The 16,588-nt window shown below is 37.0% G+C and overlaps 1 protein-coding gene across 3 annotated transcripts in view; it reads left to right on the top strand.

The window, feature by feature from the left end:
* AGPAT5 (1-acylglycerol-3-phosphate O-acyltransferase 5) overlaps positions 1-16,588 on the top strand; it is a 51,205-nt gene that overhangs the window by 18,947 nt on the left and 15,670 nt on the right. For 2 of the 3 annotated variants that reach the window (XM_032162519.2, XM_032162518.2), the window contains exons 3-5: positions 2,923-3,038; positions 4,785-4,874; positions 13,660-13,750. In XM_032162519.2, coding sequence (XP_032018410.1) covers positions 2,923-3,038; positions 4,785-4,874; positions 13,660-13,750 — 297 coding nt within the window. The remainder of the gene's footprint in view (positions 1-2,922; positions 3,039-4,784; positions 4,875-13,659; positions 13,751-16,588) is intronic. The other variant, XM_058442291.1, reaches the window with a different exon arrangement.

Genomic DNA, 16,588 nt, shown 5'->3' with positions numbered 1-16,588 from the left:
AGCTCAGTGCAACCCTCGCCTCCTGGGTTCAAGCATTTTCCTGCCTCAGCGTCCCGAGTAGTTGGGATTACAGGCATGCACCACCACGCCTAGCTAATTTTGTATTTTCAGTAGAGATGGGGTTTCACCATGTTAGTCAGGCTGGTCTTGAACTCCTGACCTCAGGTGATCTGCCTGCCTGGGCCTCCCAAAGTGCAGGGATTACAGGCGTGAGCCACTGCGCCCCACCTACTATTTGCCTTTTTAATCTCATGAAATGTTCCCTTTTCTTGGCTTAAGTGTCAATTTTCTTGTTGAACAGCATGTGTGGTGAGTAGAATGTTATAAAAAGGCACGGACTTTGGAGTTAGAGAGACCCAGGTTCCTATTCTGCAATAGGCTGTGTGTCAGTGGGCAAATTACTTATCTCTCAGAGCTTTATTGGTAAGGTGTGAGCGATAGCTCCTTTTAGGCACTCTACAGACGCTGTCTCCTAATCCTGGTAGCGTACCTGGCCCACAGATAGCATTTAAAAGTGGTTGTCATGACAGTCATAGCTCACCATTAGCATAGCGCTGGATCCAGGGTAGGGAAGCGCTGCACATGCAGTATATCTTGGACTACACAGGGCCGTCATGAATTAGGAACTGCTCTTTCATGAGAATAGGGATGAGGAAATTAGACTTGCTGCCCCTCACTGCCTTCCACTCCTCTCCTCCAAGTTAATGGGAACAATGACACTGCTTTGGCTTGATTGCCATAGAAGATTCTCACATAGCCAAATTTATTGCTATGTTAGTTAAATTATGCCAGAACACAAAATATGAACAATTATTGTCAAAGTAATATAATCTCAGCTGTAACTGAGATAGTCAGAAACTATCTGTAATCTGGGGTCCTATCTGAAACGTAGCTGAGAATAAACAAGAAATAAAGATAATTCAGTAGCAAATATTGGTGACGCAAAGCTTGTATATTTTGACTACTTAAACTAGTTCTTAAATGTTTCCACTAAAATTTTCAAGTTTAAGGGCATAGCCCAGGGCAGCTTATTATGAACATGACGTATTTTGGAAATCTTACACTTTCTGTTAAAAGTTCTTAGGAGGGGCATCTGAGGCCATAATATAACCATAAAACCGTTTGTTTTAAAATAAAACCCATTTTTAAAATTCTTCCAAATTAAAAAATGTAATTGTTGCAGGAAAAAATGCTAAACCTGGTTTTTAACTTTGTACCCCAACTATATTTCCAAGGTGTACTTTAGCCTGGGAACCATAGAGAACCATGCAAAATTAGTTCTCAGAGTTTACTGTATGCTTACTTTTGCATTTGGTACAGGTATAACAGGGTTGATTATATGGTTTCTAAGAAATGACTATAAAGAAATATGTTTATCAGTTATTATTTCTTCGATCTGAATTACAAGGGGCTAGGGAGAGGGCTTCAACAGGAAGTTATATACTTTAGAGAAAAGTGATCATTGACAGCCCAATAGTGTAGATATCCCAACCCAATAACACAGGTTGTGTCTGTCTCTGGGATCATACACTGTAGGGGAGAATCTTTGCAAGCAACATTCTACTTATAAGGAGCCATAACAAAAGTTTCGTATGTATAATAATTATCAGTCTTAAGTCATCAAGAAAAAGTTAACTTGTGAATGATAATCCCTGATTAAAAAGAGAGATGTATAATAATTGATAAGACACTTTTCTGGGTTAATTTTTAGTATTAAAATGGCTAAATCTTCTTTGGGATATTCTGACTAGTATGGTGCATTGTCTAACAGATTTCACATAGCTGAGAGCTAATCATCCTGTAATCTGTGAAAAACTGTCCTCTTTGGCTAAAACTTTATTGTAATTCCTTTAAATTCTCAGTTTTTATTCTCTACAGATTTTTTTTTTTTTTTGACATTTCCTTCCTCTGACTCACTCTTTTTGTTCTCATTTTCATGGCCTGAGAACATGGGTGATGCTAGAACTATTCTTTTCACAGATTAACAGTTTTCTTTTCGAGTATCATTGAGCTCATGTGTGTACTAACTAGAGAAGTCTTCCTTACATTTCATTTTTATGTTTTCTTTCTCATCAAGAGATAGAGTAATTTGTAGCCATTTACTTTCAAATCCAAGTTTCTGTGGTTCTTAAGACCTTTATCATTTGTCTCCTTAATTCACTTCATTTTCTCTTTAAACCATGTCCTCTGTTTCCCATCTTCTGCACCCACTTTGCCACTTCCTGTTTGTTTAATTGGCAAGGGCTACTCTCTGTGTTGGGAATTTTTTCTTTTTGAAAGCTCAACTAACAACTTCTAGGAAGTTTTTTGTTGCTACTATTATCAACTCATACCATCTTACCCTTGTTTTTACAACCCTTTGTTAATAACATATTTATTTAACTATAGTTATTAGCAGCCTGGGATCATTTTACTTGGTTACATAAGGAGCACATATATCTATCTACCCAGCACCATTGTAAGGCATGTGAGACCTTTGTTTGATTGCTGTCCTAACCTAGTACCGAGCCCTAAAAACTCATTAGTAAAAGATAAAGTGTCCTTGCCTTTTGCCGAACATATATATACACACTGAATATTTAGTGGCAATTCATACTTTCACTTGGCCATTTTTTGTTTATAATTTCCCCTTCCTCATTAAAAAATCTTTGTTTTCTATACTTTAGGATTTAGAGAAGTTCATTTTATTCCATATACATGCTGCTGTTGGCTTATTTAAGTATTTTGTGACGTGTTTTATCTTTGAAATAAAAAGAAATGCAAAAAAAAAAGGCTCAAAAAAACAGAAAATGTATATTTTTAAAATATCTCAGATTGATTTAAAGAAATTTTAAATGTCCTAATCACAGTACTTTTGAAGCCCATTCCTAGTACAACTTGTGAAGAGGCTCATGTATGCACTAACCGGTCCTGTCTCTGCAGTTGACTGGATTGTTGCTGACATCTTGGCCATCAGGCAGAATGCGCTAGGACATGTGCGCTACGTGCTGAAAGAAGGGTTAAAATGGCTACCATTGTATGGGTGTTATTTTGCTCAGGTAACTTGTTTCCATGCTTTTGTCTCTATATATGTAGTTTATAAATTTATTTTATTTTATTTTATTTTTTTTGGAGACCGTCTCACTTTGTTGCTCAGGCTGAGTGCAGTGGTGTGAACACAGCTCACTGCAGCCTTGACCTCTGGGGCTCAAGTGAACCTCCTGCCTCAGCCTCCCAAGTAGTTGGGACTGTAGGTGCTCAGCATCATGCCTGGCTAAATTTTGCATTTTTATAGAGATGGGGGTCTCGCTGTGTTGCCCAGGCTGGTCTTGGACTCAAGCAATCTGCCTGTCTCAGCTTCCCAAAATGCTGGATTATAGGTTTGAACTGCCGTACCCAACCCTATAAAAATGTTATATTTTAAAATTTAACATATACTTCATGTGAGTGTATGGTTTTTAAAATGGGTTTAATAGTTTATTCTCAGTTGAAGTAATTTTGTGTGGCATTTTTAGTGGTATGTATTTATATACATTTGATTATCCATATACAGTTTTCCTTCAGCATCTGTGGGGATTGGTTTTAGGACCACCATAGATACCAAAATCTAAGATGTTCAAGACCCTTATATAGAATGGGATAGTATTTGCATATAATCTGTGCACTACTTTAAATCATCTCTAGATTACTTATAATATCTAATATATTATAAATGCCATGTAAATGGTTGTTATACTTTATTTTTTATTTGTATTATTTTAATTGTTATATTATTTTTGATTTTTATTTGTTCACATATTTTTGATCTGTGATTTGTTGAATCTGCAGATGTGGAACACATGGATATGAAGGGCCAGCTGCAGTAAAATGAAAGAGCAAAAATGCAAATGTACAAAGTTCAAACAAATAGGAAATTTAAAGACATAGAATTTGATATGCAATTACCTTAAACTGTTGATAACAGTAATTAGTGATCTGTATGATACTAAAAAAAAAAAGCAAGCTGTATACATAAAACTTAACTTTCTCTAGTTCTGGAGGCTAGACATCCAAGATCAAGGTGTTGACAGGGTTCGTTTCTCCCAAGGCCTCTCTCCCAGGCTTGCAGACAGCATCCTTCTTCCTGTGTCCTCATGTGGTTTTTTTCCCTGTGCCCAAGCACCCCGGCACTGCTTCCTCTTCTTAGAAGGACCAGTTACACTGGGTGACTAATCCTTCTACAAAGACTTGTAAGGTCCCACTCCGAGGCCCTTTTTTAACCTTAATTACCACCTCTAAGTCTCTCTCTCTGGATACAGTCACAGTGGGAACTATTAGGGCTTTAGTAGACTGACTTGGGGGAACACAATTCTGTCTGTAATAGTGCCACATAAATATCTGTCGCAGGATTGATTTTTTAAAATCCCTAAAGATTGTGAGTATTGACATTTTAAGGACACTTCTTAGTGACTCCGTAGTAAGTGAGTGGAAGAATTGGGAGTTAAATCCATCTGATGGATCAGGTTTTTTATTTTTAAAAATGTGTATGTAAGAAAGAAAGCGTTTTCATTTTAACTGCCAACAAAACTAAACTTCATGTGTTTTCCAATACCGTGTCACATGCAGTTTTTTTGAATTATGTTGAGACAAGGTAATTTTCAGCTAAATGTTCTTTAGAAGCTAATATCTGAAGATATTAAATATAGATTAAATTCTGAAATGTAGTTTTATTCTGTACTTTTTAAAAGAGAAGTTGCCTTTTTGATGACTCCGGCCAATTGTTATTTTAAAAGTAAATCCTCTTTCTCCCAATTTTATTGTGGCAGCATGGAGGAATCTATGTAAAGCGCAGTGCCAAATTTAACGAGAAAGAGATGCGAAACAAGTTGCAGAGCTACGTGGACGCAGGAACTCCAGTAAGAGCCTACCCATTTTCATTTTCTTACCAGCTCTCAGTTTCTAAATTTAAGAATTAAATTAAAATCTAAGAATTGTTTTGACAATATGTTTTCCCCTGTGTAATTACTAATTCAGAGTTATGCTGAGGTAACAGAAACCCTCTACGTACAGGTAGGTAGGTTTTTCAGCCATCACAAAGATTGCTGTAAACAACTAGGTCCTTTGCTGGTCAGTGGACCTTAAAGAGGAATAAAAAGAACATTTGGTGTCTTTCAGAGTCTATAAATAGAACTAACTGCATTTTAACCTGACATTTAAGCTACTTTAAGAGCTCATCTTCTTGTCTTCTTTAGTATTAGATTTCATTTTAGAAGCAGCAACTGTTTTCTGTTAGTGTAAATTTGGAATGTCTTACATGTACAGGAAAACCAAAAAAGGATGAATCTCTACAAATGTCAAATCATTCAGTGTAAATAATACTTTAGAAAACTTTTTTCCACAAAAGTGGGGGGTGTTCAATCTGCTTTGTGTAGAATGCTGATTGCTGCCAAAGGCTTTTCCCCTGGTTCACTCCTGAGACAAAGCATCATGATCACCGGGGCGACATGGGCTTTCTCTTTCAGTGCATGACATGTGCCCAGAAGCTTAGCTCGTGTGCACAGGCTTTCCCTTTCCTTTCTGGCTCCCTCTCTCTGTCTTCCCTCTTCTCTTGCTCTCCGCTCACCAGGGGTCCTGGGCAGTAGCTGGAGCTCATAGTGAAGGAAGAATTCTTCACAGTTAGCTGGCAAAGTGCCTGGTGTGAGCCTTGTTTATTCACATGCCTCTTCTAGGTGTTTTTACATTAGGACCTTGCATCCTGTTCTGGGCATGTGTGGGATGACAGAAGCAGAATGGAATGAGATGAACAGTGACCCATTATCCTGTTATAGCTCACCCTTGAGAACCAAGCTTGGTGTCTTCAAAGGGTCTGTTTAGTCTGAAACAGTGTGGTGAATTTGGGCAGAATTGTGGTCATTGTATGTAGGTCTCCAAAAGACAGAATAAGTTGATAATATGATTTATCGACTTTTTACAAAAAAATTAAAGTTTAAAAATCACGAATTTGTACCTTAAAATGTCCATCCCACTTCTCTCCCAGCTGTCCAGTCACCCTAGCCATGGATGACTGCTGTGGAGTTTCTTCTGTGTACTACTGTGGGCATTGTATATATGAAGCAAATGAAGATAGCTACCTGTTGGGTGATGTTGGCATCCTATGCACAGTGGTCCCTTGCTTTTTTTGCCCCCATGAATATAGCTGTCAGTGGCGCCAGGGCTGAAAAAATCAGCCGTGTACACTTGTCATGTGTCTTGTTTATGTGGCTGCCTTCGTGAGTTTCTTCTTGTTTTTGGTTTGCAGCAGTTTAAGTATCATATATCTGAGTTCATTTAAAAATTTTTACCTGGATTGGTCCTCTGAGCTTGGATCTATGATTTGGTTTCTGTTATTAATTTTGGAAATTTCTTTGCTCACATTTCCTTAAATATTATTCCTACCCCAGTCTTTCTTCTCCGGTTATGTTTGTGTTGGTTCATTTCTCACTGTTCTTTAGTTCTTACATGCATTATTCGTTTTTTTTGTTGTTGTTGTTGTTTTGTAATTTTTTTTTTTACGCCCCCTCCCTTTTTTTGTGTGTGTGTAAGTTTGGATAATTTTTGTTGACCCGCCTTTGAGTTCATGGATTCTTCGTTTGGCTGTGTTGAGTCTACTGGTGAGCCAGTTGAAGGCACTCTTCATCTCTGCTACTGCATGTTTCATTCCTCTCATTTCCTTTTGACCCTGTTTCATAGTTTCCATCTCTGTGCTAGAATATCTATGTGATCATAAAGCTTAGTTACTTTTTCCCCTTGAACCTTTATCATTTTATTATACTTGCGGTTCTCTTAAATTCCCTCCTTGATAATTCCAACATCTGGGCCATATCTGAGTCTGGAAATTTTGATTACTGTGTCTCTTCAGATTGTGCTTTATCTTGCGTTTGTCATACTTCCTAAGATTTTGCCTAATGCTGGGCCTCTTTTGTAAGATAGTAGAAATGGAGGCAAATTGTCTTGATACCTGGCAGTGGATAGACTTGTCTTTCTGCTTGGCCTTTAGTGTTGAGGAGTTGAGTCAGTCCACTGAGGAGGTGCACTGGATTTGGGTTTCGCTCGTGCTTTTTCTCACAGCTTTAGGTTTCTGTAGCACTCATTACCTTGTTTGTAGGTTGGGGATGTCCTCCCGTGAGAGCTTTTCCTCAGTGTCTATTTCATACTCGGCATTTTCACATGGCACCTTGGAGTGGCTCTCTTCTTTATGCCTTTCCCCACTGTACTTCTCTGATACTTGTTACTAAACTCTCGCTAGTTTGGTGGTAGAAGGAGAAGGAAGGGAAGTGTCTTTTTATTCTTAGGGAGAATCTCGGGGTGGAGCCTTCTCTGATCCTGCCTTGCTTCTGGCTGTAAGTCTGTGCCCAGGATGTATTCCTGCCCTTACTGAGAGTTTTTCTCTGTTCTCTTCACCCAGCCTCATTGAGTATTCATCTGTGTCCCATGGGTAGCATGGTTTTGTTGCCCCTGTTCATCAATTTCAGGCTGCTGTTCCACAGAAAAGGTAGAAAGAAGGATGTGGGCTGGGCCCTGAGCCTTTCCCACAGGGCTGCTGTTCCCTCCCACAAGCCGACATCCAGTCTTCCCTGACCCCAGTGTGCTTTTCTTTTTCTTTATCTTGTGAGTACACGGGAGGTCTGTGGATTGAGCCTGTGAATTGTGCTGCATTCTCCTTGTGTCTGTACCCCAGGGGTTCGTCTGTTACACTAGCTCATACTTGGCTTTCTGCAAAATTGTTGAAATTTTTAGCTAGATTCTTTTTACTGGTATCTGTTAGCATTGGCCCCCAACTAAACAGGCACTTGCATCTTGTTTCTCCTTTGAGTTTTCCGTCTTTCCTTAGACTTTTGGATTAGTTGGTTGCCTTGCAACCTTTTAGCTCTCTGAAGGGTCTAAGAAGAGTCGTGAATCTACAGCTCGTCAGTGTTGTTGTTGCTGTAGGGTTGGCAGTAGTATTCCTTCAGCATTCTACATACTTAATGGAAGCTGCCTCCCATTTTTGGTTAATAAATTTCAAAACTTGAAACAATGTTAGTTATAAAAATGTCAGAAAGAACAGAGTGTTCCTATTTATTTATTCTTTATATAGCTTTTTTTTCTTTTTGAGTTGGAGTCTCGGTCTGTCACCCAGATTGTGCAATGGCACAATCTTGGCTGACTGCAACCTCTGCCTCACAGATTCAAGCAATCTCCTGCCTCAGCCTCCCGAGTAGCTGGGATTACAGGCGTGCGCCACCACTAATTTTTGTATTTTTAGTAGAGCCAGGGTTTCACCATGTTGGCCAGGCTGGTCTCGAACTCCTGACCTCTTGATCCGCCCTCCTCGGCCCCCCAGAGTGCTGGGATTACAGGCATGAGCCACCACGCCCAGCCTTCTTCATCTAGCTTTAACTTCTAATGTTGACATCTTACATAACATGGTATGTATTTGTCAAAACTGAGAAGTAAACATTGGTACCACACTATTAATGTACTACAGATTTTTATTCAGACTTTACCAGGTTTTCCACTAATCTCCTTTTCCTGTTCTAAAATACAATCCAGAATAGATACAAATCCATTCAACTTCAGTGTTTTAAATTTATTGTTTTTCATTATATGAAGTGCTATGTGGTTTTTGTCAAATCTCTTATTTTGGTTTTAATCTTCGAGCTTGTCTTTGTTTCTTTAAGTGTTAAAGGCATAATTTAAAAGGTGTGTGGGTTATTTCAGTGCCTAAAGTCCTGTCTGAGTCTGTTATTTTCTGCTGGTTCTTGCTCATGGTACTGTCTTTCCTTGTTTGCTTTGTTATCTTCATTTGCTGCTGGCTGTATTTGTTAAGTTATTTGTGGAAATCAGTTGAAGCCTCAGGTGGGAGCGTCTTTCTCCAGAGAACATTTCTCCCTGTTTTAGCTGGGCCCCTTAAGGCTCCTCTAGTGCTGGCCCCACCCAAACCAAATTCTGAGTTGAAGGTGTACTGAGCCATTCAGGCAGTGCAGCCAGGGTTGCAGATGCACACGAGACCTGCTAACCTCTCATTTACTTTCACCCTGAGAGTGGAGCCTTTGGTGTTTTCATCACTTCTCTGATTCTCTCCTCACATTTGTATTAGAAGATCCGTAGGCTTTGGTTTCAGTTCCCTTCATCTTTTGAGTCTTATAAAAGAAAGTTCTGTTTTATGCTTACTTCTTCTTTACTGTGTTTGCTTAATTTCGGTCTTAACACATTGCCAACTCTTGGGTACTTTTAAAATAATGTTATAACCAGCTTTTTAGGTTGTTTTCAGTAGGAAGGTTGGTTCAAATAATCTAGTCTGTTATGGGCTACCAGAATAGCCTTCCTGTTTTTTGTGGGCAAAATTCCAGCCTTTTATGTTCCTAGCACAGTATGGATAACAGACTGGCATGTTCAAGAGGCAGTGCTGGGCAGCTGTCACTGTAAGGTCACTGTCGCAGGTCAGGTTTCTAAGAATCTGGATGGTTGTTTCTTTTCTTAATATGTACGCCCTGTGAGAGCAGATACACCTTGCTCAGGTTCTTCATGATTCTTCTGAAGGTGAATTAAGTAAGTGACATGGTAGAATATGTTAAGTCAACCTTCGTGTGGCTTAATAGTTCTCATGAATCTATTTCATGATTATATCAGTTCTTATTCGGTATTAGTATTTAAGAAATGCAGAATTTTGTTTCAAAAAATATATTTGTATTATAAGTTGTGAAGAAATACATCTCCATAATTATTGCAGGGAAAATGCAGTATTTTCTTAAGGTACTTGTTGGTTGTGGATGCAAATGAAGCATATTTGTGATAAAAATAAGTAATAGAAGTCATTTTGTTAGAACATGAGCTAGTAAAACTTATGGCACAAATATGGAGTTTTACACTTTTTCTTCCAGCTTTCACTTAAGTTCCTTTTCAGATAGGAGGCAGCCTGGTGGATAAGAGTATTGGTTTTGAAATTAGATTCAGGTTTAAATCCCAGATCTTCTGTTTAATCTTTATTTTATTTCAGGTAGATTTTCTGGATAACTTGCTATATAGCTTATGCATCAGTACTTGCCACTTCAATTTTATGTTATGGAGAGATGGCTTCTTTCCTTAAACCTCATGAACCAACCTCTGCTAGCTTCTAAGTTTTTTCCTGCCACTTCCTTGCCTCTCTCAGCTTCAGAGAATTAAAGAGAGTTAGAACCTTGCTCTGGATTAGGATTTGCCTTAAGGGAGTGTTGTGGCTGGTTTGATGTTTTATCTGGAGCACTCAGACTTTCTCCATATCAGCAATAAGGCTGTTTTGCTTTCTAATCATTCATGTGTTCAGTGAAGTAGCACTTTTAATTCTCTTTAAGAACTTTTCGTTTGCATCCGCAACTTGGCTGTTTGGTGCAAAGGGCCTAGCTTTTGACCTACCTTGGCTTTCAGCATACCTTCCTCACTAAGCCATTTCTAGCTATTGATAACGTGAGAGACATGCAACTCTTCCTTTCACTGGAACACTTAGTGGCCATTGTAGGGTTGTTAATTGGCCTAATTTCAATATTGTTGTGTCTCAGGGAATAGGGAAGCCCAAGAGGCAGGAGAGAGAAAGAGAGACAGAGGAATGGGCCATCAGTGGAGCAGTCAGAACACACATGACATTTATCAGTTAAATTTGTCATCTTATATGGGTGAAATTCATGGCACCCCCAAACAATTACAATAGTAACATCAGAGATCACAGATAACAATAACAGATATAATGTGAAATATTGTGAGATTACTGAAATATGACACACAGACGTGAGGTGAGCACATACTCTTGGAAAAATGTCACCAAATAGACTTGCTTGATGTAGGGTTGTCATAAACCTTCAATGAGAAAAAATGTAATTTCTGTGAAACTCAGTAAAGCGAAGCATGATAAAATGAGATGAGCCTGTCACTCCTAAGAATGTTCCTGTAGGAGTTTTTTGCGTCTGTTACTTGGCTTTTCCTATTTATGAGTAGTATCTTTTTTGAGAACGTGTTTTTTTTATTTTTGTAAATTTATACGTATAAATTTATAAATCTATAAATTTTCTTCTGGAAATTTTAGAGTTTTCCTTTACATTTAGTTCTAGGATTTATTTCTAATTAATGTTTCTATATGGTGTAAGGTCGAAGTTCATATTTTTTTAATGTAGATAACCATCACTATAGAAAAGATTATCTTCCTCCAATCTTTGAAATAAGTAGAGTGAATATAGATGGGTCTATTATCCCTAGATCAGTGGAAGATTTGTTCTGTTATATTCATCTATATATGTATCCTTATGCCAATACCATACTGTCTTAATAATGCTTGCTTTGTAATAAGTTTTTAAATACTGTAGTCGTCTTCTAAATTTGTTCTTTCTTTTCAAAGTTATTTTGGCTATTTTAGGTTTTTTTGCATTTCTATATGAATTATAGAATTAGCTTGACAATTTCTACCCAAAGTTTGTGGGCTTTTCATTTTGATTATATTGAAGGTATAGATGAATTTGGGAAGAATTGATATAACAGGATTGAATCTTTGGATTCATGAACATAGCCTGCATTTATTTACTTAAGTCTTCTTTATTTATCTCAGTGTGTTTTGTAGTTTAATGTACAGATTTGCACGTCTTTTGCCAGATATATCCCTAAGAATTTCAGATTTTGATACTATTGTAGATGACATTTTTAAAAATTTCAAGTTTTTGATTGTTGACCTAGGCATATATTTGACTTTTTAATATACTAACCTTGCTAAACTTATTTGTTGTCTAGTAACTTAAAAAATATATTCCTTAGGATTTCCTACATAATCATGTCATTGTTATAGAAATAGCAGTTTTACTTTGTCCTTTTTAATCTTGGTGGCTTTTCTTTTTCTTGCTAAATTTTCTGGCTAGACCTCTTAGTACAGCCTTGACTAGAACTGATGTGAGGGAAATCCTTTCCATATTCCTCATCTTTAGGGAAAAGCACTCATTCTTTCATCCATTCTTTAGTTCCTAGCCCCATTGCCTTTCCTAAATTTTTTCTCATCATTTTCCTTCGTCACACCTTGTTCTTTTTCTTTGCAATCGTATCATGATATGTAACGAAATGTTTTTATTTATCTGTTTAATGTATTTGTTTTCCTCAGTTGTCCGTGAAGGAAAGGACCATATGTGTTGTTATCCTGTGTGCAATTCCTGGAACATAATAAGTATATAAGAAATAGTTTCTGAATTAGCTCTGAATGAATTGATGCCGTCTTGCTATCTGTCAATGTTCTTTTAAATTAAACATCTAAGACACAGCAAATAATACCGCATGAGTTATTAACCTTTGAAATAATCGTTTTATTTATAAATGATTGAGTTAAAAGCTGATAGCCCATAGTAATTGATTTCATGGCTTTGAATATAAACCTTACTGTTACAAAACACATTTTCGTGAAAATGAATGTGTGGTTTTTGGAACTAGCTTTAATGTTTGTCTTCCTGTTTTTCCTTCTAGTTGCTGGAATATAATAAAGAATTTTGTATGTTTTACCTAATTTTACCCATTTTTCTACGTTTTCTTAACAGATCTGGTCAATCTTCATTATTAAATATAAAGATACATATAATATTATCTGTTAGTTTCTAAATTAGGTGTGAGTTATGAAGACTATCATGGGAATGAACAAAAAGCTTGCATATTTGCGTGGAAGCTGAAAGTACGAAATTTTCAGATACCATTATACCATTATCTAAAGAAAAACTTCAGTCCCACATAGGTTTTTAAGTAGGAGCTTTATCATCATAGGTCATCCAGATGAAGGAAGGCTTCTGTACCGAATGTACAGAGGTAGACAGTATTGTCTGAGTACTGTCTGAGATCTGGCAAGAATGGATCCAGTGAACATAGTTTTCTCCCATGAGCTCCTGTCTTGTTTCCTGTATTCTGTTTGTATTTGAAAAGATTTGGTATGCCTATCTTATTTTTGTCTTTCGGCTGTCAATCAAAGTTATTAGTGTAGTTTTTGTAACTCAGTTCTCAAGTTAGGAGTTTTTGCTGTATAATTTTAATGTTTCTGTTTTTACTTTCTTAAGCAAATAAGTGTAAAAACTTAGACTAATTGATTACTTATTAAACATCCAGCTTGATATTCTTCTTTATATTATTTTAGTTTCAGTTTATATAACAAATGAGATTGCTTATAAAGAAAATTTAAAATGCACTAAAGGAGCTGTGTAAAATAGGAATTCTGTGTGAAGCTTTTGAATGTGAACATTTAGAACCTTTTACATGGTAGGAATTACTAGATTTTCCTCAAATGAGGTACTTAACGATACTGATTTCTAAAATTTCTATTTCTAAAAATGACATATTACAGGATCTCAAAGGGAAAAAATCATTGAGGCTTTGTATGAGTCAGCATTTCATGGCCTGTTTTTAATTAGTGAATTATTAGCATGTACTTAGAAATGTAGATTCTTCATGGCTGACCTACCAATAAATGTAGCACTGCATTTAAAATATAGTTCACTTTATGTTCAGACTTAATTGAATTGTTGCATTTTGTTTGCTCTGCTTCAAATGAAGGTCACATGTAAATTAATATACATTTTCTCCTACTGTAGGAAGTACTCTCTTAGCATTAGTAGGTTTAGCTTTTTTAGGTTAACAACAATAACAAAAACAAAGCTCACACAAAATAAACCAAATTTGCTCTATGTCCCACAGATGTATCTTGTGATTTTTCCAGAAGGTACAAGGTATAATCCAGAGCAAACAAAAGTCCTTTCAGCTAGTCAGGCATTTGCTGCCCAACGTGGTAAGTAAAACTTTGACAGTGTTTGAACAGATAATTTTTAAAGATAATAACATTTTTAGTTTTTCTTCCTGGAAAAGATAATTTTGTTTTACAATTGAAAGAATGAATGTATTCATTCCTTGAATTAATGTACATATTATCTCTTAGGAAATGAAGTTTCTTCTCCTTAATTCACTTGCATGCTATTATTACATATATCTGAGAAATTAAGTTCAAGTGCTTGTTACGATACATATTCTTGTGCCATGGATTTATTTAAAATCTATCTAAGTACATGATTATGTAGACGGAAGCTTTTTCTACAGTGCGGGTTATGTGTAATGGAGCTTCTGTTTTGTAAGTTGACAGACCTAAGTTGGAGTCCAAACTCGGACTTTTATTAGTTATATGGTTGCAACTTGCAAGTTGTGTAATGTTCCTGAGCTTGCTTCTTCATCTCTTAAAGGAACATATGCCTTGTAAGTAGATCTAAATCTGTGTGAGAATTAGATTAGAAAATATGTCAAGTTTCTAATGGAGAAGTTGCACAAAGTTGGTTCACAGTGCTTAGAAGCTATCAATGTGTTCAACAATGGTAATGTTCTTAATATCCATATTTTAGAAAATTGGATAATTGATACACCAAGAAGCTATGCAATTTAACCAAATTGGGAAGTGTACAGAAAACAATGGCTATGCTATGTTCTTAGAGGTGTCTTTGAAGCTTGACTGTGATTTAGTATGTGATCTCCATATGCTGATAGTCACTCACTCACTGAGCAAATACCTTGTTGGTGACATTACGCCAGGGCCTATGACAGTGCCGTCTAATGGAACTTTCTGCAATAATGGTGAAGTTCTTTATCTGTTCTGTCCAGTGTGCTGGCTCCTACCAATGTGGTTTTTGAGCATTCAACATGTGACTAGTGCATGAAAATGAATTTTTAATGTTATTTAATTTTAGTTTAATTAAAAATGATGAGAGGGAGTTTTTACAAGGTGCTTACAAGAGCAGATATGTCATATGTATATGACATCATTTGTAACAGTACATTTAAAAAATGCCAGTTTGTTTTTAAACACATGTCCTATTAAGGAGTGTTTCAGAATAGGAGGGTTCACTTGGTCTCCCAATCTGCCAGCTCTCTTTTGACTTTCACTGGTTCCTCTGATAGACGTCACATTCTGTCGTTTCAGTTGCTCTTTTGCAACGCCATTGTCTCTGTTGCCCTTTTCACATTTATTAAACAGAAAAAAACAAAAACCCCTCTCGAATCCGTAGTCTACCTCTGTTGTAAGCACTTTTTCCAGTACTCACCCTGCCCTCAATTTGTTTTGGTCTGATTTGAAATTCTCTCCCTAGACTTCTGTGGGGCTGTTCTCCATTATCCTCCCAACTCTCTGGCAATTACTTCCTAGCCTCCTTTCCAGCCTCTTTCTGCTTCATTTCTCCCTGCTGCATGTGTTATTTCCAATGTCAGGTTTGGGTCTTTCATTAATTTCACTTTTTGTTTCTCATGGTGGTCTTCCTCTAAATCCATGGCTTTAGCCACCGTTTACTTGACTGCTGATGACTCACAAAAGCTTCCTCCCCTCCATATTTCTCTGCCTAACTTTGGACCCATTTGTACAATTGTCCACTAGAGAGCTTCGCTTGACTGGCCCAAAAGGATGTCTCAAACTCAGCATATTGAAGATAGAATTTATCCTTCCATGCATACACTCATATTTCTTGTCTTGGTAACTCCATCATTCAGTTTTTTTGCCTAAGTTTTATTCACAAAAAGAACAAATTGGTAGCAGTTGCATACCTCTTATAAGAAACTTAGACATGGAGGAAGAAGCTGTTCAGATGGGGTCCTGTAGAAGTGCAGGCACTGCGGTAATATTTAAACTTTTCTCAGCTGTACGAAGGGTTTTGTTTTAACTAATTTTCCTTAGAATTGTTTTAGATATTTGGGTTTCTAGTGATTATAAGGAATGTGGAATTAAATGTATCTTAATCTGCCACCTGAACCCATTAAAGTGAGCCCCTATGGTGTTTTTTTTTTTTTTTAAATTGCCATGATTAAAACCATAGTAGCTGGCAAAGGTGACATACTTAAGCTTTTTGAACTCTCATAATAGAAAACAGAAATTTAATGATGTGTCTATAATGGCACACCAGATACCTAGAATTTTCATGTTATTCATAGGATGAATAACACTGGCGATTGTAGAGATTTGAGAACAAAGGGAATAAGCTACAAAGCAATTTTTTTCTTTGTAGACTTAACTGAATAAAAGTTATTTTTATGTCTCAAACATCATATGAACAAATTTAGTTGGCAAATGGCAAGTTAATAATATTTTATAATATAGGATATTAATATACTTAATATTACAAAAGTGCCTCCTAATTAGTAAGAAAAGACATAAACTAGAAAAATGGGAAAAGGGCATGAATAAGAAATTCAGGAGATACAAATGACCCACACACTTGAACAAATGTTTATTCTTTCTCATAATCAAAGAAGTAGAAATTAAATGAAATCTTTGAAGCCAACTTCTGAGAAAGTTAGCATAGCAAGCAAGAAAGCTAGTGCTCAGCTTTGCGTGGTAACGGCACTCTCACCCTTAAGAGGGTGCATTTACTTCCTGTGGCTGCTCTCGGGAAGGGCCACAAACTTGGTGGCTTAAAACACCACAGATTTGTTCTCTTACAGTTGAGAAGTCTGAAATGGGTCTTACTCAGCTGAAATCAAGGTGTTGGCAGGGCTGCAGTCCTTTGTGGAGGCTTGGAGGGATCCTGTTCTCCTGTACGGGGTCCTATGCTTGGTCCGGGGTCCTGTGCTTGGTCCCGGGTCCTGTGCTTGGTCC

This window comes from Hylobates moloch, unplaced genomic scaffold, assembly GCF_009828535.3.
Source record: "Hylobates moloch isolate HMO894 unplaced genomic scaffold, HMol_V3 SCAFFOLD_8, whole genome shotgun sequence".
NCBI classification, from domain to species: Eukaryota; Metazoa; Chordata; class Mammalia; order Primates; family Hylobatidae; genus Hylobates; species Hylobates moloch.
The sequence above is the reverse complement of the archived record's forward strand: the minus strand, read 5'-3'. Positions and strand labels throughout refer to the sequence as shown.